The 24,548-nt window shown below is 49.0% G+C and overlaps 1 protein-coding gene across 9 annotated transcripts; it reads right to left on the bottom strand.

Annotated features, from left to right (window-relative positions):
- Window positions 1–1,686: 1,686 nt before the first annotated feature.
- On the bottom strand, window positions 1,687–24,548 carry EXOC7 (exocyst complex component 7). 9 transcript variants are annotated; one of them, XM_086762660.1, is made up of 22 exons: window positions 24,374–24,548; window positions 23,558–23,623; window positions 22,304–22,488; window positions 21,521–21,626; window positions 20,763–20,985; window positions 19,358–19,525; window positions 18,276–18,287; window positions 13,403–13,495; window positions 12,345–12,413; window positions 10,859–11,004; window positions 10,397–10,549; window positions 9,607–9,705; window positions 8,910–8,972; window positions 8,518–8,584; window positions 6,066–6,104; window positions 4,945–5,010; window positions 4,086–4,206; window positions 3,588–3,683; window positions 3,240–3,303; window positions 2,666–2,707; window positions 2,351–2,484; window positions 1,687–1,938 (listed from the first exon to the last, which is right to left on the bottom strand). In XM_086762660.1, the coding sequence occupies exons 1-22, from the start codon at window positions 24,431–24,433 to the stop codon at window positions 1,836–1,838; spliced, it is 2,175 nt and encodes a 724-aa protein (XP_086618786.1). In that variant the 5' UTR covers window positions 24,434–24,548; the 3' UTR covers window positions 1,687–1,835. The 9 variants fall into 9 exon arrangements, with proteins under 9 accessions (XP_086618786.1, XP_086618787.1, XP_086618788.1 ...); XM_086762661.1 differs by lacking the exon at window positions 18,276–18,287; XM_086762662.1 differs by lacking the exon at window positions 6,066–6,104 and having other exon boundaries at window positions 24,374–24,547.

Genomic DNA, 24,548 nt, shown 5'->3' with positions numbered 1-24,548 from the left:
TCCCAGAGCAGGAGGGAAGGTCCCTCGGGCAGGTATGGCGAGCCTGCACCACCAGACACAGGAAACAGCCAGGGAGGCGCGAGCAGGGTTTGAATCCGCACGGTGGTCCAGCTCTGGGCTGGACAAACCTGTCAAATCTGCTGGTTTTCAGGCATTTGCTACACCACCGAGAGCAGGTAGTGTTTCAGACCCTGCGCAGGTCCAGGCTGAGGAGGAAGAGGAGGTCAGGGGTTCAGGACGGCCACGAGCTACCCAAAAACCAGCTGTCTGTGGAGGCAGCAGGCCAGGCAAGCGGCTGGGTCTGCCACAGCAGGACCTGCATTCTCACCCTCAGCTCCTGTGTGATGTGTGGCGAGCTGGGTCATCACCTCTCTGCCCTTTGCCACTGCGCCTCTCAGCCACTGGCACCATAACTGCCAGGGACAGACCCTTCCCAGGATGCGCAACCCTGAATTCCCCAAGCAAACAGCTCACCTCACAGCTGGGACGTCACCACGCAGAGCAGCCGTCCCTGCTATGAAAAGAAAAGGCAGGGTTGGTGGATGCACAGCAGCAGAAGGGTTAAAACACAGCTCTCCACTTTTCTGCCAGCTGTTCTCACTCCCCGTGTCACCCCCAGGTCTGCCAGGCCCCCTCCACCTCCCCGTGCTCTGTCGCAGCGCCCCAGAACAGCGATACAACGGCTCTTCCATTAATTAATGCTGGGCTCATTAGACACCAGTATACGCTCACTCCTGTAAACACGGGCTCAGGTGAATAATAGATTTGCTCCAAACTGCAACATAGCAGCTATTGTGAGCGCTCCCAGCTCCCTGGAAACCCTGTATTTCAAGTGTTATCATGGGCAAATAATGGAGAGGATCCCACAATAAGAGCAAGCAGCAGGAGCAAGCGAGGTGGGAGCAGGAGGCGTCTGGGCAGAGACCACAGAAATGACATACGTGCTCCAAAGCTCCGAATGGCTTCAGGGTGAAGGTGGCAGAGGCCAGCTCCAGTATCAGTGCCTGTCAGTACAGCGATACTATCCCAAGATACTATCCCTTCTTTCTCACGTGATGTCCATGGGTTAAATGAAGGGAAGGGACTTGGCTGCTTGCAGGAGAGAGATACATCAGATTTAACAAGACAGGAGATAAAGGAAGATGGGGATGGGAAGAAGGTGCTCTGCAGAAGTCAGTATGGGAACTCTTCTACACAACCTGCCTCTGGTCAACCCAGAACAGCAATGAGTCAGGACGCCATGGAGCTCCCTCTGGTTCTCCCTGCTCTGTCAGGACTCAGCCTGCCATCACCCTTTCTACCGTGGCCTCACACAGGACAGAGAACCGCTACTGGGATCTCTCATTCAACTTTGGGGTAAAACATCCCCTGTCGTAACTAGACCGCAGGCTTGCAGACCACAGAACAGGCATCTTGCCCCATCACTGAACTAAATAACAGGCAAGAGTAACACTATGAAAATCTTTGGGATCCTACAGAACTGAGATTCCCAAAACCCACCAGGGAAGCAGGCAGCGTTGGGAGCTTACAGCCTCCTGCCCCGAACAGGAGGGGCTGTACACGCTTGTGTCTGCTGTGCATCAAAGCATGAACATTTATACCCAGGCTCGAAGATGCGCAAACGTAGGAGCCCACACAGCAGCCTTTGCTCCGGATCCATGGAAGAAGGCAAAGACAGCCAGCAGGTAGTGTTTCCACAGGTTTATAAATCTGATAAATACAAGTATAACGCCCTGCCCACCACAATGGGGCAGGGAAGGGAAGGGAGTCCCAAGGGTTGCTGAGAGTGCGCCGACTTGAACTCGGCAGCTGGAGAGTACACGACAGCTGGAGATTTATGCTGATGTGTCAAACAGCTTCTCGATCATCTCCCCCACCTGGTCAACCTGGTATTTGATGTACTTCTCAGGGTTCTTGGTGAAGGGCACATTGCCATATCTGCAAAGGAAGACAACCCCCAGGTGACAAGTGACTGGAACATAGCAAAGAGACCCACTGGCCCCTCCTCTGTCACAAATCAGCTCCACTCCAGCACGTCCCACTTGGCTCCAACAGGGTATCTCCTAGGGAGGAAGTGACCTGGTGACAACCGGTCTCCCGAGTTTTACATGAATAGCCCAAGGTGGCTCAGAGCTTTGTGCTAGCTACAACGTTTGCACTCACCCTCACCACGGAATCAGGGTGACAGCAGATGTTCACAAGCAGTAGAGTTCAGCTTGGGGGTGTTTTAGCGTGCAAGGTAGAGAAGCTAAGAAGGACAACAGAAAAGTGCCCCAGCTCAGGCTACTCTAGGCCCCAAAGACCTCAGTAAATCCAAAGAAGAGAGGACAACATTGCAAAAGGTCATCACCTGTTCAAGAAGGCACCATAGGTCTCTTTCACAATGGTTTTCTGTGCCTGGCGGATTTTGTCCCGTTGCTCCACGTCTGGGATTGCCCAGGCCTTCTGGATCTTACATAGCTCCTCCAGTCCGTCATTAAAACCCTGTCCAAAGTAAAACTCTGTGAGTGTCCTGTCTGGAATCATGTCTCTATACAATAGAGTCTGATGTTCTTCCCCTCCCCTACTGATCACCAACAGACAGATCTCCTTGGACAGATCTTTGGTCTGGCTCTCTGTCCCCATCATCCAGGGGATGTTCTGATGCCATCTAACACCTCCTTACCTTAAAGCGCTCCTTTATCATTTGCCTCTCCTTATCCTTGAGCTGCAACAAGGAGGGAAAGGATTTTATTTCATCTCCAGAAATAAATTTCCAACATCTATGTTTGCCCACAACTCCCCCATCCTACCTACTTGGCTTGAATTCCCTCTCCTAAAGCAAGGAGGAGAGAAAGCTGCAGTGAGCAGCACACCCTGCATTCAGCAATTGGCTTTCATCTGAAGTAGGTTTAACAAGGGTAATTTTCAGCCAGAACAGACACAAAAATGGTTTCCTTTATGCTTCCAGTCCTTTCTAAGGGAAGGTCTCAGGGTTTTGTAAATCCAAAACAGGAGCATCTGCTCAGGTGAAAATATGAGAATGGAAGCAGAGATTAAAAGACTTGTATGAATCTGGGGCAGGGAAGATTAGAAGGCAGTGTTGCTCTCCAGCTTGTCCCAGTCACAGTATTCACTCCGCAGAGCTAAACTGGCATGAAATAGAAAGAAGGTTTCTGGGAGTTTTTTTAATATGACAAAGGAGAAAATGTTTCCGGCAATTTCTGTCGTCTCAAAACCATCCTTGCCCGTTCTCTCACCTTCACTCCTGGTTGAAAGACAGGCAGGTTTCTCTCCAAGATGTAGTCTATCACCTTCAGCCAGCTGCATGTGAAATGAAAGAGGCAAAGAGGAGTTACTCATGCCTCACCAGAACACCTAAGCCTTCACCCATGACCCAAAGGCCACCCCAGACAATACAAACCCCGAAACTTTCCACTGTGACTCCTTCCCAAGTTCGATTCATCGCTTGGAAACCAAAATACTTGGCTCTGGTTTTAGACAGGTGTCTGGCTGAGGCTAATCTCTCCCACTGCTCCAGCAGCATTGGCTCCCAAGGAGCTCTCAAACTGACAAAACTAAGGGAAGAGCAGAGGATGGCACCTGACCTGCGCTGGTAGGTCTGGATCTGCTGTTCGATGAGCTCCCGGTAAGACCTCTCGGCTGTCTTCTGTGTCACAGCTACCAACTGGATCAGCTCAGATCTGAAAGAACAGAAAACCTGAGGAAGCACGTGAGCCAGCTGCTGTCAGGGCTGCTAGCAGGATGGCAACATTTAAAGCCTCTATCAACAAGATCTTTTCTGCCTTCTACAATAAAAGGCACCTTGAAATGCACAGACTGAGAGACAGAAGCTACTCCAAGTTACTTTCCAAAGCCATGTCTTCAGTCCTCCCAAGATCAAAGGATTTTCTACAACTTAAGGCATCTCTGATGCTTTTATCTTCCACTCTCGTGTATTGCGATGTTTATGAAAGTGCAAAGCTTTCAAAAGGGCAGAGCTGAGACAGATGGGCAAGGAAATGTGCTCAATGCAGAGCTCTGCTCCAAAACCATGCTTACAATCAGCCTGGACTTCAGGGAGATTTACCCAGAGGTACACTCACTTTTCCAGAGATTTCAGTATGTAGTTGTAGTTGTTGTGCAGAAAAATGGCACTCAAAGCTGGGTCTTCATAAACCTTGGATTTACTAAGAAGGTTAAGCTGCAAGTTGCCCAGCACTTTGCCTTAAAGAGGGGAAAAAACAGAGAACACAAAGTTTTGCACTGAAACATCTCATTATTGACAATCCAAACGAAGCACTCTGTACTGTTGCTGTGGGCCCCCAGCAAAGAGAACAGCAAAGCCTCAGCTGCATGTGCAGAAAAGGGTACAATCCCGGGTACAATCCTACAAGCCTGACACAGATCTTCCCTCAGTGAGTCACCAAAACCTCTCTGCAAACTAGTGCCTCTGTTCCAACAGGCAGTGCAGTTGCATTCTGTGTTCAGAGTAAGTCCCAGGACCAGCGTGGGCGATCAGACCCAGCCTGACCATGACGCAGGCTCCAATCTCAAAGAAGCCAAAAGACTTGATCCCCGTTGTAACAGATTATCACAAGGTAGTACTGTGAAGTCATGTCGCTATCTTACTGTTAAACGCTTGATTGAGGTTTTACAGAGCCCCTCTGGCAGCTGGGAGCCTCTGCGGGGCTGAAGGTGCAAAGCACTGGGTGAGAATGGTTCGAGTCAACCGATGACAAAAAGCTCTGCAGCACAGCAAGCTGCTGCACTGTGCTTTGTCCTGTCAAACTGTAACAGCCTGAAACTCGCAGACTGACCCTTTCTTCCATCCCTCTCATCAAACTCCAGCTAGAACACGGAAAGATCACGTGGAGTAAGAGACTGCCTGTGCTCTTCACCCAAGAAGCAGCAAGTGAAGGACAGCTGGTGGGGCAGAAATGGGAAGGTGTGCAGAGTACTCACAGATGTAGGTGCTCAGAAGCCGCCTGCTGAACTCTGAACTGTAACTACTAGCTGAAGAGCTGGTCTCTGAAAGGAAAAAAAAAGTCTTAGGCCAGTTAACATGCCATGGGGAAAGGAGGTGCGTGTGGTCAGCCTGTCTCTATTCAAACAAGCCTCGTCCCTGTTGCTATGGAATTAGTGCAGAGCTCCTGCCGACCGTGAAATTAGCTCCCTGCTTCAGCGCCGATTGTCAGCGGCTTATCCAGGGTGAGGGTGCAAGAGCGCTGCACCCCTCAATCCTTGTATCTGCATAAAGTGCTGAGCACCCTGGCAGAAATCTCTCCTTTGCTTCCTAGTGCTCAGAGGACATCCTCTTGATCAGAAATAGTCATTAAACACATCCTCCCCATCCCTCCCCCACCGCCTGGAAAGGGTCTGTAAGCACCAGAAATTGGCAATCAGCGAACAAATGAGCTGGAGCTGTTAACAGCAGGCACCGAACAGTAATTGTAAGAAGCAGAAGGGCTCTGGAAAGTTTCAGCCATCCCCATGGCTGCTGATAGGGCCTGCTTGGCCCGTACGAGGGCCTGCGCCAGCTTGGGAGCCTGCTCTTACAAGCAATGACTCTGGGCTGGCACATGCTCCTCTGTCTATGCATAAGAGACGGCTTTCTGCCCTCAAGCTCTTGTGGGCATGGGTCCCACGCGACACGTGGGGTAGCTATCTCCTCCTCCTCCCACCAGAGAGTTTGGCAGCCGGGCGAAGCTCGGGTGGTCCGAGTTCATAAGCACCCCATGGGAAAGGCCTCGAGGCTCCTGTTGCTGGGAGCTGGACAATAAGGAGCTGAGCGCACATGGGATAAAGCATGACAGCAGCTGGGCCAATTTCCTACCCGTGCCAAAGAGATTCAGTGCCATGAGAGTCTCCTTAGCCTGTTCCAGCTCATGTGGCATCCCTCATTGTCTGCTGGTGACAAGCCCTCCCTATTCTCTCCAGCCCACTGGCAAGAGTTACTTACCCCCCTTTTTTTCCCTTTTCAATAACGTGTTAATTTATTTACCACTCCTGGAGGACAAAGAATTAACATACATCACCAGCATCCGAGGCAATACGAACAGGTAGGTGTGGGTAAGTCTGCTTACCTCTGGGATCTAAAGGAATATTGTATGTGTCCCCAAGAACTACAAAGGTTAGGCAGAGCAGAGAGAAAAGGGGAGGGAGGAGAGAGAAAAAGAAATGCAAAGTGCATAAAGACAGGTTAGAGACCACCATCCCTTTGAGAACAAAGCAGATATTAACACAGAGCAGCCACAGACAGCTACACAGGTGAGCAGGCAGGAGTCCCTCCAAGGCCACAGATGGAGCTGGAGATCATAGAGGAAAGGCAGAGTCTAACCTTCCCCTGCTAGAGTCATTGTTTGTATTGTTACTGTTTGGATTTAGCAAGACATCTCATTCCAAATCAGTTCAAACCCACTTTCAAGGCAAAGCAAAGCTTCCCCGCATGCCAGCAGCAGTTTACTGGTCCTTGAAACAAGCTGCACGGCCCATATAACCTTCCCAAGAACCAGAGCAAAGCCATCCCACCCTCGCTCTGCGCTTTAGCATCCCTGCGTGGCTATACAGGGCCCTACACAGCCGTTCACCGGGCAAGGGCCAGGGATTGCCATCACTGTCTTTAACTGAGCAGCTTTGCTTTTGCTACCACTTGAGGCAAACATCGGAGAAAAAACTGCGTGTATTGCCCACCACCCGGGACCACTGTGTGAGATATCCAACCCAACACCAGACACTCACACCTGAGCTAGCAACAGGAAGCTGCCACCACAGAGGCATCTGTGGGCGAAAGTCACCATCCCAAAGCAGATGCCTCTGTTTCTAGAGGCAATTTTCCCCTTAAGCTCTGCTGACATAATCATCCGATGACACTTTGTCTAGGGTGATGTCAGGTCCACAGCTGCACAGGGACCACAACTCGATCAACATTCAGTAACCAGCATCACTCAAAATGAGAACAGCTCTGCCTTGCGTGGGTGCCCTGTGTTGGGCCAGGCTTTTGGAGCAGGCAACAGAGCTGCTTCTGCATGAGAACGACACTGGCACAGAGCAGGGAGCATCTGGCAGCAGATGGTCCCCGAGGCCTGACTGCAGACAGAGAGAACGCGATTCACGACACCCGGACTGTGGGTCATCTCGTGCGTGGCTCTGAGGTACTACACGTCAGCCCAAGTCACCAGATCTGTTCCAACTACACTGACTTGGAGCTTTAGGAATTGAACAGACTGCAAAGAAGCATTTTTCTCAAGCTGTCTTTACACAGCAGGATCCCTCTATACCTGATGGGACAACCAGCCACAATTAAAAAGGAAATGGCTTGTGTGTCATGGATATGGTCACATTTTGTTACATGTCCAATATAAAAAATAAAAAAGCCTATGCTACCTTTTGAATCAGCTCCTATGACAGATCTCTGCTGCATGACAGCACCACAAGACTTTGAAACAGCAGTGCTGACATCGCCACTCAGGGAAGGACACGGGAAACAGTAGGTTTCTCCAAGAAAAAACTCAGACCACCTCTTTGGCTAAAGAGAGAGACAGTCAAGGCCCAGGAGGCTCTGAGCATGCTGAGCTTGCATGTAGAGAGGGAACAAGGCAGTGGCTAGAGATGTGGCAAGACACAGACATCCTAGCTTGAGTTAATTTAGAAGTGGCAGAATTTTCCAAGCAGGAATTGCAGATAAGAGTCTGGAGGCAGCTGTACCCTGCTCCTAATGGGCTCCCTTACCCACTCCAACCACCAGCTAGTGGCCTGTGCCTCCTCAGATCCCTGTGCCCCCTGAATCTCCAGTTCTCCACCTCTCCAGCCTGCTCTATTCCAACCTGCTTGAAAGTATGAGCTCTGTCAAGGCTGAGAGCTCACTAGAGAGCTGGGAGCTGCTTCTCTGCACAGAGCCAAGAATCACGCTCTAGCTGATACACAGCAGCATCCTGTTACAGGGCAGCAGCTCTCAGCTTCTGATCTGCGTATTTCTTTCTGGAACGAGTCTCTTTAGCATCCTGGAGAGCAGAGCTAAAACTTGCCTCTCTGTTAGCGCATGTGGCACACTAATAGCTCAGGAGTCCCAGCTTGACCACGGCTAGATTCTTGCTGTTGCTGTTATACTGTGTTCAGAGGACGCAGCAGAGAAAGATGGCAATTCCTCAACACGCAGCCTAACTAAAGCTAACTCATCTGGACCAGCCATCCTCACTCCAGTACAGTCACAGAGGACCAGCCCCTTGTCAGACTGGAAGCCAAATGACTAAGGCATCCTCTCTTGATACCACAGAGCACATCAGCAATAAACACCATCCAAAAAGTACCTGATAGGAGCAAGAGTGGAAGGCCAGCAGGGAAACTCTCTGCAGCCCTTGAAGTTCTCCAGATAACCAGTTACGTGGTCATGGCAGATTGGAGGACAAGACAAACCACAAGATGAAGGACAGGAGGAGAACAAGCTCACACTGCATGTTGAGGTTTGATCCTTGTAGGGAAGATGTCCAGACAACTTGGGGAAGGAACTGCATGCCCAAACAAGCCCCATGCACGTACCTTGCGATGCCAGCATGGCACCCGCCGTCTCCTGGAAATCCAACAATTGCTGTAGGAAAAGGATGGCCTGGAAGCAAGGGAGGGAAGCTATGAGCAACCAACACTGTGCCTCCGATGCTCTGCTATTAAGGATCTCAAAGGATCACTTGTCCTCCTACACTTAAAAGCCTTCAAGAAACAAACCAGTACACTCCTTGAGTTACTGGGTTTTACCACACAGTCACATCAAGACTTAGCAAGGGTAACTAGCTAATCTCTCCACGCAGGCCAGTTCATTGCCCTTCCAACACCAAGACAGCTTAACTTAAGAAAATACACTTCTCTACTGCTCTTTCTAAAATCTCTTCAGAGGCTGTTTTTGATAAAGGATAGTTAAACTCATCACCACGTACGTTGCTGGTGAGTTCATGAACGGTCCCATCTTTTGGCATATTATATTCTTTGTCCGGATCATTCTAAGAAGGGAACAGAGAGTCATAAAGCAAACATGAAAGGGAATTGAAGGCATCTGCAATACAACTGCTGCTGCCAGTGAGTGAGTTGTAGGCTTGTTTATCCAGCCTCTCTCAGCATCCTCAGATCTGGCTCTCACAGTGCCATCCCCTGCTGCTCAGAAACCACAGCTCCTATGCACTAGCAGCTCCGGACCACAGGAGCTTGTTCAGCATGTGACCACTAAAAGTTCAGCTCACCTGCAGGGCACTGCATTCAACAAGCCCACCTTACACAGGACAGTTTAACCCAAGTCCTCCACAGCTTTTCAAGTCAATAATTTGCCTTTGTTTTAAAACAGGATTAAATTCCGAGATTGACTTGATATCTGCAGAGGTCTGGAACCTCATATCAAATTACATCTAGTACGCCTCGTCAGGGTGTTAGGCAGAGGCCTCCTGAATTTGAAATCAGCACACAGCATTCAGTATCTGCAGCTGACCGTCCAAAGTGATCCAGCAAGCATAGACCTGCCGGATCAGGCCTGCTGACTCAGAAACCATGTGATCTCACGGAAAGCGGAAAGTTAAACTGCTCAGAAAACCCCTCTTCCAAGTCTGCTAGTCTTGCTAGAAAGAATACTGAGGAGAATCCTACCTTAATGTTGTCTGCAAACTCTTCGAGTGCCTTCGCACCAGTGGTCTCCATGGAAGTGATCAGCCCTGGCAGTTTGTTCTTAGTGCCTGCTGCAGTTCCCTGGAACAGTCCCACAGCAGATCAGAGAAGGAAAACAAACAGTATCTGAACTTTCATTCAGCACCTACCCTCCCTGAACCCCCACCCCAGCATCTCATTTACAGTTTCCCATGTGCCAGGAGAATATTTACAGCACCATCACCAATGCATGAAACCCTGCATTCTTCAGCCAGCCAAGAAGGGAAGTTGTTGTGACCCTAACAGCGACCAGGACTTGCTCCCTCTCACGCAGTACCTTATCCAGGAGGTTGGTGCAGCACAGTCACCAGCTGGAAGCAGATGGAGAGGAGCCTTGCTACACCTGCACGCCATATTTGATACCTGGAGAACGCTGTGGCACAGTCCAAGCAGGCTCTCCTCAGAGCAGCCTATCTTCCAGATGTCAATAAGCACAGGCTAAACTAAGCTCAGCAGCATCAGAGAAGAAACACCTCAGAGGCCACGTACACAGCAGAATAACAGACAGTCTGTCACCAGGTCATGACTCGAAGTGAAGAGAATCACTGCTGAGAGATGCTGGGATGTTGGTCCAGCATCACAGAAAGGAGCAGGCTGCATCTGTGTCACTTCCAGTCCACACTTGAGGACAGAAGCAGCATGGCTTTCCTCATGATCATTCTGTGATCATCCTTTCAAAAAGTTCTCCAGACAACCCAAGCCACAGAACCCTCTCCAATCCCATCACACTTACCTGCAAGACCTGGTCAAATTCTGGCTTCATCTGCTTGAGATGCTTAAGGATGGGGAAGATGGTGAGCACAGCTGAATAGTCGTGTCGGATGATGGCTTTCCGCGCGGCTGAGACAATGTTATCCCCCTCCATGATCAAGTTATCTAAAGACTCCTGCAACAAAGCCAGCATGTCAGAAGGAAGCAGCATGACTTTTGCCCAGGCAGCACCAGGGGCTCAATGCAGAAGATCCGTTAAGGATGCCAGTTTAGCTGGTGGGTCATTTGTGGTGTCCAGTGAGTGGCTCTCAGCACATGTTCTCCAGGGCCTGTGCACAGGTTCTGGAGGACAGCCCTAGCACTGGTGGTGCTCTTGGGCACCCACAGCAGGTGGTGGAATCTCCATCCTCGCAGTGAAGAGTAAGAGAAAAAGACTTTGTGTGTATCCTTTACAACGGAAGCCAAGCAAAGAGGGTCAACCGACCTGGATGAGAGAATCAAAGGTCTTCTTCTGGTGGTGCTCTGGGACGATTTCTGTCAGGAGCTGGTATTCACTCTGGGCCAGTTTGACAAAGGCACTAACGCAGTGAATGTACGCATCAATCTCGATGTCGAAGACGTCATCCCTTCCTGTAAGGGGAAGATGGCTTTAAGAGAGAACGAGATTCACACTGAGCTTCCAGCAGCTCTGCTTACTCCAAGGCCTTGATTTACACAAGGAGCAAAAAGTTCTTCTGGAAAACATGGTTCTGGCTTTGCATCCATCCTTGCGTGAGAACAAGAGTCATCTTCTCACCAAACCTGCCCCCTGGGTTTGTGCAAGGGCAGCTATGCATACCCTGCAGGAGGCAAGCAAGGTCATCTGCAGTTCAGGAAACAGGCACATCAGGACACCAGCTCCTTCCAGCCTAATGACAGAAGGCAACTTTGGAGCTCTTCTGGGATACAGACTAAATTTAATCAAGGGCTTGAACACAGAGTACTAAACTCAGGAAGGTCTGAGGTGAATTATTCAACATTTCTGCTTGTATTTTTAGAATTCCTTATCTCCATCCGTCTTGCAGATGGAGACCTGCCATTTTGCATCAACATTTCTGGGAAATCAAGGCTGTCCTGGAAGGCAGCCTCTTCCCACAGGCAGAAACAGAAGATAAAAGCCAGGCAGATGAACATTTAAATCCTATGAAGCAGGAAGATCCGCACAGCTCGGTGAGCTATCTGCCACGCAATGCTGCCTACAAATGCAAATATTCGAGTCCTAGCATACAAGTGTCTCAGACAAAGGTCCAACAAAGAACCTTCGTGGTCTGCCTGGTATGATACAAGGGCCAACACCAGCTCCTGCCAACCACTAACTGGATGCGCCAGGACAGACAGACGGACTCACACCATCCTGCACTACTCAGACCCCTGTAGTAACCACTACAAGACAGCAAGATTACACAGAGAGGCTTTCTCTAAGCTACGGGTGGCTGCTGCTTCCCTCCTCCCAGCAGCATCTGCAGCTTTTGATGGAGAAAGAACCAATTCTTCCCTACACTGACAGGTCCCTCAGGTTGATCTTTTAAAAGTCACGGTCAGCAGGGGACACACAAATGTGATGTGGTTTTACAGACTGCCTATGGTGGAGAGTGGCCCACTGTGCTGCATGCTGCATGTGATCTCTTCCCCGTTCGCTTCGCTTTACCACTGAACAAGCCCATAGCTACCTACAGGAAAGTGCCCCTCAGCATGGTGGCCACCAGCCTGTGGTTGGACAAAGCTGGGGTTCCCTGTCTGAGGGCTTGGGGGATGTGTGATTAGTAGGAATGAATTCTACTGAGAAGAGCCAGAGCTTCTTAGCCAGAGAAGGCCCATGCTCCAGAACTGCCCACGCAGCTGAACGGCCACTGGCTACAAAACTATTGTGAACCATGCTGAAAAGAAGGGAAGTTAGCCAGCTCGTTATGAAGTGACAACGTGGTACTTACCAGCAGCCGGCCCATGCTTGTCGCTCAGGGTATCGGAAAGGTGTTTAACTCGTAAATCATGCTCATGACCTAGTGAGATGTCAGCCGGCACAAACAGAAGGCGCAATTTATCCAGGGTGGTTACAGCATGGATGCTCACACTGGCTGGAAGCCGCTTCAAGCTTGGCTTATTTGATCTGATGGACACTTTTTCCCTGCACAGTCCCAGGAATGCTACCTGACAAAATCCCTTTGTTGGGCTATGTAGCAGTAGCAAACCTTTAAAACCTGATGAGAAGTGTGAGTTAAGTCATTTGTTGGGCCACAGGAGTCCCTTGAACCTCCTGTATAAGTTTCAAATGGGATAGCAGGCCCAGAAGTCCAATTTGTACCCACAACCATTACAAATCCAAACTCAAAGCCCATCTCCTGCTCAGCATGACAATTTTTTTCCCCCAAATGAGCGATGCTCATCACCATCTGGGATTTAGTAGACTACAATGTAGGTGCTGAACAGATCTATGTTGGATGCATACACAGCAGGAGACAGAAAGGTCTTACAGGTGCTCTGAAGCAAGTGACCTCTTCTCTCTTATCTGGTACAACCTCTATGAGCAGAGGAGATCAGAACACGGAAGATGACCATTTAGGTCGGTCTCCACAGAGAAGATGTACAGGTACGATGCACCGAGCTAGCTGTGGTCTGACACTTCAGCATCAGGTTTGGAAAGGTCACTAGAAAATGGAATGTCTCAAAGTCCAGGCAAAAAGAAAAGCGAACAGAAACACCACAAGCAGATGTCATCAGAGCAGAGCTTCCATTAGCCAGGTGGCTACGGTGGGTCAGCTGCTTTAAGGTAACACTCCTCTCCATCTGTACTCATGTTTATGGAGACTTTGAAATTTAGACACAAAATTCAGAAAAATAATTTGGCCCTCCAGCATCTCCTTGGTTCCCCAGGGATAGCTGTCCCTATCCAATGCTCTGCACCAAGCACTAGGCTAATGGAAGTCCCACCTGGAAAAGCAGAATGATACACAGACAAAGTGAAGGGTGAAGTAGCTAGAGCTGTGATTACCTTCCATAGGAATGAGGTTAGAGGCCCCCTTTTTCCCATCTAGACCATGCTGAGAGTACTGTTTCAGAAGGTTCTGAGCCTTACGGATCGTGCCTGTCACCAGAGCCAGAGAGAAGAGACAAGAAGACCTAGAAAATGAGTGAAAGAAAACAAACCCGGAACACCAGCCCTCCACCAGCAAGTCACCTGGGCCCAGCAAGAGGGTGCTGGGCACCAATGAGCATGCTCAGTGCAAGAACGTGAACCCCAAACTCGTGTCCAAGTGTGCAGATACGATGGCATTTCCAGGCTGTTTCCCTGCTTTGAGGGTGGGGACATGAATTCCAGCCACAGTTACAGAATCAGGGAGTGCTCAAATCAGTTTGGTGGGGCGGTACGGCTGGGTGAGAAAACCCGACCAGAGAAGGGAAGCAACAAGGCACCCTTCCCTGTAATGAGGTTGTTTAAGCCGGTACGCTGCACCCAAGCGTACAAGGCTTGTTGCTTTTCCTCAGCTGTGGAAGCAGGGCTTTGCAGTACGGACGATTCCCATCTGGCAACACGTTGCCTGCTCCCCAGAACCACAATCGCAGCCACTCGGTTAGAGCTGCAGAAAGAGGAGCCTTTCCAGGGGCTTTTCTGAGCATGCTCAATACAGACCCACCAGGAGCCCCACAGCCAAGACAAGGAATGACCTCTGGCGTTACAGAAAGCGATAAAAGGGTGACAACCTCTGGGCTCCAGAGAGCAATTGCAGCAGCAATTCCCATCACAGGAATCACAGAATAATGGATGCTGCCCACCCATGTCTAACTCGCATTAAGTCACCCTAATCCCCAAGACACTTCTCTTCTAAGGAACTGCAAATCAATTAAAACCATGGAAAAAAAAATAACACTGGGTTAAAAGATTTATACTTAACACACACAAAAAACAGACAGAACTGAACAAAAGCCAAATGCTGGATATACAGCTAGAAAGCACAAAACAAAGCATTAATGTGACAACAGAAGACTTAAGCGCTGTTTCCACATTAAAAGGTTAGTCGGCATGCAACAAGCTACAATTACCACAAGCGCACGGACACGCTCTCACAGCAGAGCTGTGCTCTTGCCCGCACAGCAGGAAACAGAAGTTTTGGGAAAGTAGGAGCAGTTTCTATAGGAGACCCAGATGAAACAGAACTAGGTTGAGTAAATGAAGAGGGATCCAAGAAATAAAAATGCTGCTGCCAAAATTAAGAATTGTTCTTCCGCTTTAAAGTAAGAAATACTTCAAACATGCAGAAATCCCGACTTCCACCAGTAACTGCGAACCCAGTGCAGCCTGGAAATGAGTGTGGGCTGCCCAAATGCTGAGGACCACTACCCTGAGGGGAAGCCCAAGTACACACTGCTGCAGAACAGCACCCTGGGGTGCAGGACAGCTTCATCCCACAAAGGGATACACGGCACGGGGAAGGAAACTCCAGGTCCCTCAGAGAGCGCATCTCTAGCGGGGGAGAACAAGGAGAGAGAAGTTCCCACTGAACTACCGAGCTGCCTTAACCTGGTGCACTTACTAAATAACAGAACATGATACCTGAAGCGTAACTGGCAACGTTTTTCTTCCACCAGTTCAGATTATTCTCAACCACTTAGTAAATTAAAAAAAAAAAAAAATCCTATCTGTAAAACAAATTATTCTAGCAGGAAACTTCTCCACTCTAGACCCACACCAGGGAGGTGGGAAGACTCACACTCTTGCTGTGCTGAGGCACTTGCTCCTAGCTTCTGCCATATGATCAAATGAGAGGGCTATGTCGCTTCCTCCAAGCTTCCCAGTGCTCTTCACACCCAACACTTCCATTTTATTCTTAGCTACTTTCAGAAACCTTAAGAGCTTGGGCACAACAGCAAGTTCCTCTGAGCAAGCAGGGCTGTAGCAAGCTCCGGAGATCTGCACTGAGCTCTTTCTTACTGCTGTTACCATGGCCCAGTTGCTGCAGAGCAGCACAACCCAAGTACTGTTCTTCTACTAGTTCTTCCATCTTTCTCACTCGCTTTCAAGCATCCGAAGGGAAGGAAAAAGGAAAAAGAAAAAAAAAAAAAAAAAGAGGATAAAGGGGTGTGCAGACCAAGCAGACAGTACAATTGCTGCTGCTGTCCGTAGGATCTCACTTCACAGGTATGTGGTGAAGTCTCCACAGCCCAACCCTGACGGTTTATCTCAGATGAGAGCTGAAATGCCTCTGCTGCATTTTCTTTGCATAAGCACAATTATCTGTGTTCACACTGACACACACCAAGCGTTCAGTGTTCACGGGCACCACTTCAGTGCTCTGGTATCGCTCTTACTTAGCATTGTAATTAGGCTTTAACGGATTCTAGTGGAAGCCAAATGTTTTTGTTCCATGGTTGTTTTCCCCTCCTAGGCAGCAGCAAACCAAATGGGATGGCGCTTCAGCTACTGATGAAAACACCACATTCAAGCCAGGCAGTGACCAATATGGGACGTGGGAAGCAGGAACAGGCTCTTTATTCCGCCACACAGACTCCACAGCTCGCCTTCAGGTAAACCAGAGTGTTAAGCAAACTGGAAAAGGACTCCCTATAGCCTGAGAGGAGCCCCAAAAAATCCCAAAAGTAAAAAAAAAAAACAAAACAAAAAACCTAAGCCTTTTGCTCCTGTGGCCCAATTGTTAAATAAAGTGGCTTTTGGGTATACATGAGGCACAGTGTTCCAGCACCACACTGTTCTCCTGTTTATCGCTCCCATTAGGCAGTTTTCTAACCCAGCAGAAGGGCAACGCATCCTCTTTCCTTCAGCAGCAGCTGCAGGAGTCTGTACAAAAGCGGCTAAAGCTCCCTGGCCTTTGCTTGTAGGCAGCCAGGCTGGCTGCCCCGACCGGCATCTTCTGGCCGATCCTTCCCTGAGCTACCTGCTGCTTTCAAGCCAACAGAAGAGCACTGGGTCTACAGGCGTCACAAAGAAGAGATCACCTTCACGTTTTATGTGCATTTGTTTGCAGCAGGATGATTTGGGAATCTGAATACACTTGCCCTCTGAGACAGACTGCTGACATTTAAAACGGCAAACTACTGGGAAAAAAAAAAAGCCCACAGATTGCTTTACCAGTTCCACCTGACTTGGCGGGTTTCAGTTAAGAGAAGATAACTCTGCTTTAGAAGCATCTCCCCCAGTCAGATTTTCAGCTGCATGCTGTAACAACATGAGATGGTACAGGGCACACCAACAAATGACACATTTATGGAGAGGTGAAGACCCTCTGAAACAACACATGGATACGGAGTGTGTTCTCCAAAATCCAATGCAGCACTGGGGGAGAGGGGAGGTCTCTGCCTTGTTACCCTGTCCCCAGTACCTCACCCTTCCTTTAGCTGGAGCCTCTCTTGCGTTTTCCTTCACAGGTAAAGGGGTTACAGCACATCAGATTTAGTTTGTTATTTATCCCTCGCAACAGGTTAAAGTGTGCGTTGGGGTGTGCGCTGGGATATTCTTCCTCAAGGACAAAGGAAACCAACTCACTTGCTGGAACAGTAAGAAAACCCCTTATCTGCAATACAGTTTGGTATTACTGAAACAATAGCACAGAAAAAAAATTCTTTGTCCATAATTGAAAAAAGGCTAAAATCAGGTGAATTAAACACCACCACATGAATATTGCTACGAAGAGGGTCACTGTGCCAGTGTGGAGAGGGTGTTAGACATCCACCTCAGGAGCTGTCCTTGAAAGCTGATAGAACTGCAGAAAAAAAATGGTGAATCTCTGCTCAAAGGCTATTTTTTCCCTATTTAATTTCACTTTAGTACAATGTAGCAACCGTAAGAGATGGCTAGTAGACGAGGTTTAACCAGCCCTGTCCTTCAAGAGCTACAGTCTGGTTCTCTGTCCTTGTTCACGGAAGACTGGAGACAAATTAGCCACTATTTTTTCTTGAGATTAACAATACCTCAATAGATCATTTGAAATGCTCTTTCCTTCATACACTGTCAGCTCTGAAGTGCATTCAGACTGTGCTCTATGCCTTCTACCTGGCCCATCTCACAAATGCCAACTGAACTGGGCAAAAAAAGGCAAAAATCTCCTGGCAAACCTAGAGACGAGACATTCATCGTGACAAGTAATTTTGGATGCCCAAATGCATCCATTTTGTAGGAGCCCTGCTTGTAGGAAACAAAACATGTGGGCTCCTTTCTGTACTCTCTATGTGAGCATTCAAGATCTGAGACTCATTAAAAAATCCTAGGGATTTTTTTAACCTACCCATGAAAAAAAAAAAGTTCTGCTCCCCATCTGGGATCTTTCCAGTAGAGAGCTACTGAATCACACAAAAATAATTTTTACCTATTGTAATCATGCTGTTGGGCAGAAGTCACTGTTCAGGAGCTGAACATGAATTAACGCCATCACGCTTAGAAGCAATTTTTAACACTGTTTTTCTGCCATCTGCAGCATAACTAGTTCTCCTTTGCAGGAGAATATTTTCCTCTACACGTTTCCCAACACTCGGGGCAAATTCTTATGCAAATAACTACCTGCCAAACTCCAGAGGAAAGCCAAGTGTGAGGCGAGACATCTCCTTGTCAGCTGGGTCTCTGCTGACAGGAGAAAATCCACTGAAGTGCACAAACTGACTGCATTCACCAACTGCAGCGTGCATATCAGCTCTCAGGAACAGCTCCAGGGCACGGCAGCAATGGCACAGATGGATTTTAAGACCAGAGGAGTGATCTCTGGATGTCACAGGCTTTTCCAGGCAGCCCTCCCTCTCCCAATATCCCAGGCACACCCTGTGCTTTAGCAAGAAGAGGCCCAGCAAAGCCTCTCCACACACAGAAGTCAAGAGAGCGAGCACCAGGGCCAGCACACGCACACATAGACACACATTACCTGGGATGAGGACTGCATTCACATCGGGATTATAAAAATAAACACAACACAATTAAAATGGGTATTTCTTTTCCTCTCTTTCCCCATCCCATCCATTCCCAGTCCCTACACACATTTCTTATTATTTTCCTGAACCCAGCAAGAGTATTTGGACAACAGAAGAAAAAATACTGGGGTAGGAGAGTATTTGCCAGGCAAACCCACAGAAATACGGACTTTTCTGACTTTCACCATTATTACAGAGGAGACAACAGGGTGCTGTGCCACAAAGAGGGACTACAGAACTGTGCTGCTGTGGGAGGTAGGTGCTAGCTTTTGCTGGCCCTCCTCCTAGCCGTGCTCCCACTAGATGGCACATTTCAGAGATGGGAACTGCAGCTCTGCGCTCCGGTATGCTCCGGTGACCGGCCTCACCAGCTGCAGAGAAGGCAGCAAAACTCCACGATGAGGAGAGGTGGAGTAACCCACCAGCCACATTCACGGCTCTTCCAGAGATAGGCCAAGGTAAAGGCTTCAACAGCCCTTCCAAAATCCAGACAACTCTGAATCTCATTTCTGTAGGCACCTGTCTAGTCCCCATCTCAACTCCTGACAAGTTCTTGGTTTCACAGAATGCCTAGCAAAATAATAATTTATTCATAACTAATGACTAAAGTGATGTGTTTTATCAGGTCTGAGTTTTCTATTTTGATGTGGCACAGGCTATATTCCGTAGTCCAAGGCTGAGGACAGGTGTTCTCAGATCATATTCTTTTATAGCTCGCTCAGATCTCCTTTTACTTATCTCCTTTGCTCAGGCAATGTCCTTTTCTCTCCCTGTATACGGGCCCCTCTCCTCCCTTAACATTGCCCAGAGAACAGACCTGATGACTTGACAAATGGAGACAGAAAGTGTGTGTAACCTCAATGCCGAATCCAGGGCAGAGAAGAGGTGCTCATCTCCAAAACCCCACCTGCTCCTGTCCTAAAAGCACATTTTAGACCCAGAGGCTCCCTCAGCAGCGAGAAGGCCCACAGATATGCACTGGATACCCAGACAGGAGGATAAGACAGTGCAGTGATCCCCCGCTCTAGGGACTCACCCGGTCTCTTGACTGGCTTTTTGGTGGGGGTGTCCTTCCTTTTGTTCTGAATGGCAGGGGAGTACGGCACCCCAGTGGAGGAGCTGTTCTTACGGAAATGGTCTTTCAGCCCCTTGATGGAGCGGTCAAGCTGGACAGAGCGGATTTGGAAGTAAACAGTCATGAAATCTAAAGAGACAAGGTAGAAACAAGATTATAAGCAAACAGGGAATGCTCTATGGTAAAACAAACCTGTGCCTGTAAGGGGACTTACCGGCACTGATGTGGGACCCCAACTAAGTGTTTTTCCTCTCCCAGAGCCTCTCTTATTTTCTTCAAAAACTTCTTTTTCCTTCACCTGCAGTATTCATTCCAGCCCTCCCACCACACACAACATTAAGCCTGTGCACCACTACCAGGAGCACATCAGTTGCGGAATGGATGGGAGACATTTGTGCAAGACATTGTCAACAAAAGTGCTCAGTTTCTAGATGAGAGACCTTACACACATCTCAGGATTCAGGGCACTCGGGAACCAAATGAGGAATTAATTATTTGAAAGCAGAATACAAACTGACTAACAAAATATGCTGTATGCACTTGAGTCGCCTCCTTTGATCATGGAAAAATTCCGAGAAGCTTTCAAAAATGTTTGTTGTACTTGGTAAGCACAGTAATCCCCACTCAGAACTACACCAGTGAGGTGGGGCGTGACTCTAGTAGCTGTATGCATGTGAAAGTACAGGGTTCCCGTAACAGGTCGAGTCACTCACTCCCAAAGGAAAAGTCAATAAAGGAGTATAAAGCTGTAGGCAAATTCTGATGCTGCAGACCAGGAAAGAAGAGACGCGTTTCGACTGAAGAAAGTCTTCTGTGCTGCCTTCCCACTGCCCTTGGTCACATTTAATACAAAGAGTTCTGTAGACAAAGAGCTCCCAAAGGGGAATGAGCGACCAGCGTCTTGCACATTTATTGCAGTCGCAGCTCCACCAGAAGGCATTACAGACACAAGTTAAATGGACTTCTGCTATAGGACAGATTGTGCATTGATACAACCTGTGCTTTATTTACACAGCTTTCTCTCATCATATCCACCACGAGATCATTCTGTCCAACTGACAAACCTCAGTCTCACTACAAATGCCATAAAAAAGCAGGATCTTAAGCAGGTGATGAACAACTCACCTAAAAGGTGCCACTAAGGCAGTCACTGCTTTTCAACAGCAGTGTGACTCGTGGTTTATCAGCCACAGCAGCACCTGAGCACAGGCTTCATGGCTGAAGGTGTGTCACCTACAAGCCAAGCTGTACAGTGCTACAAACAACCCTCAACACCCTGCCTTTGCTCTCAGCCACATGTGGTAAGTAGTTGGAGAGCGCTCCCCTGATACAGAGCTACAAGGGAATGACACGCAGCACTACCAACCTTGATTCCGGCCATTTTCCACTAGCCAGCCAGAAATGCGGATGATATCGTGCAGGACACTCTCCGGGAGGTGCTCCAGAGTCATCTCCTCCTGCGTCTCCATTTCTTCGTCCCCACTGATCAGGTCCAGGATGAGGATAGGCGGGACCGGCTTGGTGTGTCGTGTCATCAGGCTGCGGAACTCTGATTCCAGGGACTCCTTCCCCCTCTCAAAGAGGGATTTCTGGCACAAAACAGGAGAAGGACAGAAGAAGCACAGGGATTCTGCAATCAGTCACTCCTGAGTGTTTCCGTGCAAGAATGTACTTTCTGCAGTGTTTCTAACCACTGTCAAGTACCGCGTGCTTCAAACTTCAACAACGCCTGTAGCTATGAGACTGTTAAAGTGAATTAAATAAAAAAATGCTTGGGAGTTGCTCAGCCTTCAAGGGGGACTTAAACAGATCTCCCATTCTGCTCAAGCAGCTGAAGCACTGACAAGAACTACGCACAAGGGGGTTCAATCAACTCCACCACACGTGCAAGATATGCTTTCAGAAGTCCTACTGGCACAATGCACAAAGAGAGCAGAACACCACGAGCAGAAATGCTACTGAGTGCAGACTTAAACAGAAGCCAAACCAATTGTTTCTTCAGCTGTGCCTAAACACCTTCTTCACCACGCAGCAAGCTCACCAGCCTCTCACAGCAAGAGGGCAAGCGGCAGGGCTGTGCCCGTCCCTCTCTCACCCATGCCGGGTTCCAGAGCCACGACCTACCACACGGTTCAGCTCCGGGCTGTCCGGGTTGTTGTCCTGGAAGTATTCCACTGCCTTCTGGATTTTGTCCATGCAATTCAAGTACTCCTCCAGCCTCCCAGTGGGGCTGAAAGTAAAACCAAAACTAAAAAGCAGTGCCCCAAGAAGCAAAGAAAGACGATAACAAGAAAGCACCAGACCAAACTCAGGATAAAAATAACAAGGAAAATTTCAATGCCCTTTTCTTCAACCAGGAAGAGATCATGGGATTCCCTTTTGTCTCTACTCAGTGCCGCAGCAGAACACCCAATCCACGCAGCAAGTGCAGAAGTGCTGATGACTGAGCAGCACACAACTCTCAGCCCTGCCTTCCTCTCCCAGCCAGGCCCCGATGGGAAGGCAGAGGAAGCCCACCGCAGAGAAAGGCCATCACAACACCCTTTCAGAGACTGAAAGCAGGCTCCAGAACAGTTACTGCATCCAGGATGAGTCAGTACAACATCAACAGGGCAGGGAGAATCTTTGGGAAAAGGCAGAGGAAAGAAAATAAGCCACCAATGCTCACAAATGTCATATGGCAGCCTGTGTGCAAAACCGGTAAGGGATACCAGATTTTGAGAAGACTTTGCCGTCCGAGGGTTGCTAAAGGTCAAGTCGGGAAGCTTTCTGGTGGACTAGTGGTGGGGAAAGTGTGTGGGAAGGGTATAAGGAACACTACAATGAGTGCATGGAGTCAGCTCCTACTTCTGTCCCAAAATACCCACAGGATGAAGCTCCCCAGCACGCTCTAGCTGCTCAGCTCACCCTTCCTTTATGATCTTCTCTGTGTCCTTAGCCACATGGTAGTAACTGATGACGTGGTCCAAGCAGGACAGGGTCTTCTCCACATTCTCCTGCAAGCGCTGTAGGTTCTCTGTCTGTTTATGGACAGGGATGATCGAGTTCTCCAGCTTCATCAAACGACTTTCAAAGGAGGAGAGGATAGAAACCTACATGCCAAGACAGAAACCGAGAGCTGAGGACATCCTTCCATGGGGATCCATACAGTAGGGCAGTAGTTACAGCAGGGCAATCAAGGACCTTCAGGTCCCAGCTCCTCTTTTTGGGCTCTGCTACTAATTGCCATGGCTCCTTAGGCAGGCTGTTTAATCCCTCTGTGTCTCAACTTCTATTAATAATTACAAAACAGATCACCTGCCATACAGAGATCGGCCAATCTTGAATTAAATGTTTGCAAAGCGTGAAACTTATGTTCCAAGACAGTGCTAAGGAGGAGCAAAATTTTATCTGACAGCAGGAAACAAACCCACAGGAACTGCCTGGAGGTGCCCTAGGTAAAAAGAGCGACAAAAGCACAAACCGACAGCCGCCTTGCTCCGTACCACTACGACCAAACACAAGTTGCACAACAAAGGCACAGGATGAGTGTCGCATGAACCTTCTTTTCCATCATAGACATTTGTTTTTTAAAAGGGATTGTGATATTGCTTCTGAAAGGTGGAAAACCTTAGTAAGCTCACAAAGGGTGCCTTAATGTCATCTTTTCTAGGCCAAAATGTCACTCTTTCAAGACTCGCTCCTATGTTACATTTTCCACACTTCTCTGGTGGTGCCTCTAAGACTTTCTTAAAGCACTGAGCACAAAACTGGGCATAGCATACTGGCTGAGGGCTCATGAGCAATTACAGCACAATAATTACTTTGTACCTCTTAAACAGAGCACTCCCAAAATAAACGCCAAACGAGACCTGACTTTATGAAGCAACAACATGAAGCTGTTACACAAACTAGTCTGGGGTCTATTAATACCTCTTCCTGAGAGAGAGGGTAGACTGTAAAGAGCCCATGTGAGCTCTCATCCCCTCAGGAGAGGAGCTTGGGATTGAAACATTCCTCAGTTTTCCCCGTTGCCCATCCACTGAATTGTAAAACACACGCAGAGCAAGTGGTCTATTCCTCTGCATTCCTCAGATGGGCACAATGACAGCGTTGAAAACAGGTTCTCCTAAAAGTAAACCCAGGCCCAACATGAGGGCTGAACTTCAAGGACCTCCTTACCATGTTCTTTGTAAGCTGGTCACTCTTCTCAAGGCTGTCTTTGATAAAGGACAGAGTTTCTTCTTCCTGGGAGTAGCATGAAAAAATAGTCTTCAATTCTGAACACTGAGCATTTAGGTTGCTAAACATTACATATAGATTTTTTATAACTCCTGGGAAACACTGGAGTAGATCATGTGTGGTCTGATGCTGAGGCCACATTTTAACATGCTGCTTCGTAACAGAAATCAGGGCAATTGACCCAAGGTGAGAGGCACCATAACATAACAAGTAAGGTTTTTATGGATTACTCGTTTTCCTCCAATATCCCAAGCCCACGAGTCTTAGCACACTAAAGTCACAGCACAATAAACACCTTTGCCACAGAGGCAGATTGTCTCAAACCACAGGTTTCCCTGCCACAGCGCAACACAGGTGCTGCACTGGCACCATCCAAATCTCACACACAGCTGTGAACCCAAGCTGCCATTGCAAAGCAACCACTGCGGGCTGTCTTCCAGTCACCGAAGCCCAGAAGTAGGGGAGGAATAGCAGCCTGCGAGGGCTGGCCTCACAGGCTGGAGCTGAGGAGAGAGCCTCCAGAAGCTAACAGGCCCTAAGAAGGGGATGGGGCAGGCCCTAACTGGGGAGCAGAGCCCCGAAGGGGACCTGGGGATGCTGCCAGTCCCAGAGCGAGGTGATCAGGCCCTTAGGGTGTCCCGGGACGCTCCCAGGCCCGGTGGGGACCTCCAGGCCAACTCCCAGCCCGTCTCCTAGGCAACGCGCTGGGGCTGCGGGCCCAGGCCGGCCCGCAGGAGATCCCTTGCCCAGCCCCACCTGCTTGAGCTTGTCCTCGATCTCCCTCCTGCGGGCCGACACCTCCTCGGTGGGGATCATCCTGCCGCGGGGCGCCGGGGCCGCGCCGCGCCGCTCAGTCCCACGACAGACACCGCCTTGCGCCCCCCGTCACTGCCGCGGCGCCATCTTGGGAGCGGCAACACACACTGAGCAT

This window comes from Chlamydotis macqueenii, chromosome 18 (genome assembly GCF_036417535.1).
Source record: "Chlamydotis macqueenii isolate bChlMac1 chromosome 18, bChlMac1.mat, whole genome shotgun sequence".
In the NCBI taxonomy this organism is placed as follows: Eukaryota; Metazoa; Chordata; class Aves; order Otidiformes; family Otididae; genus Chlamydotis; species Chlamydotis macqueenii.
This window is presented reverse-complemented; position numbering and strand designations above follow the sequence as displayed.

Excerpts from the sequence above, each read along its gene's own strand:
- EXOC7 (XM_086762660.1), bottom strand. The coding sequence starts at position 24,433 with ATGATCCCCACCGAGGAGGTGTCGGCCCGCAGGAGGGAGATCGAGGAC. Across the intron at positions 10,550-10,858 it reads CCTTTGATTCTCTCATCCAG|GAGTCTTTAGATAACTTGAT; the intron begins GTCGGTTGACCC and ends GCTTTGTTGCAG. Across the intron at positions 9,706-10,396 it reads AATTTGACCAGGTCTTGCAG|GGAACTGCAGCAGGCACTAA; the intron begins GTAAGTGTGATG and ends GGACTGTTCCAG.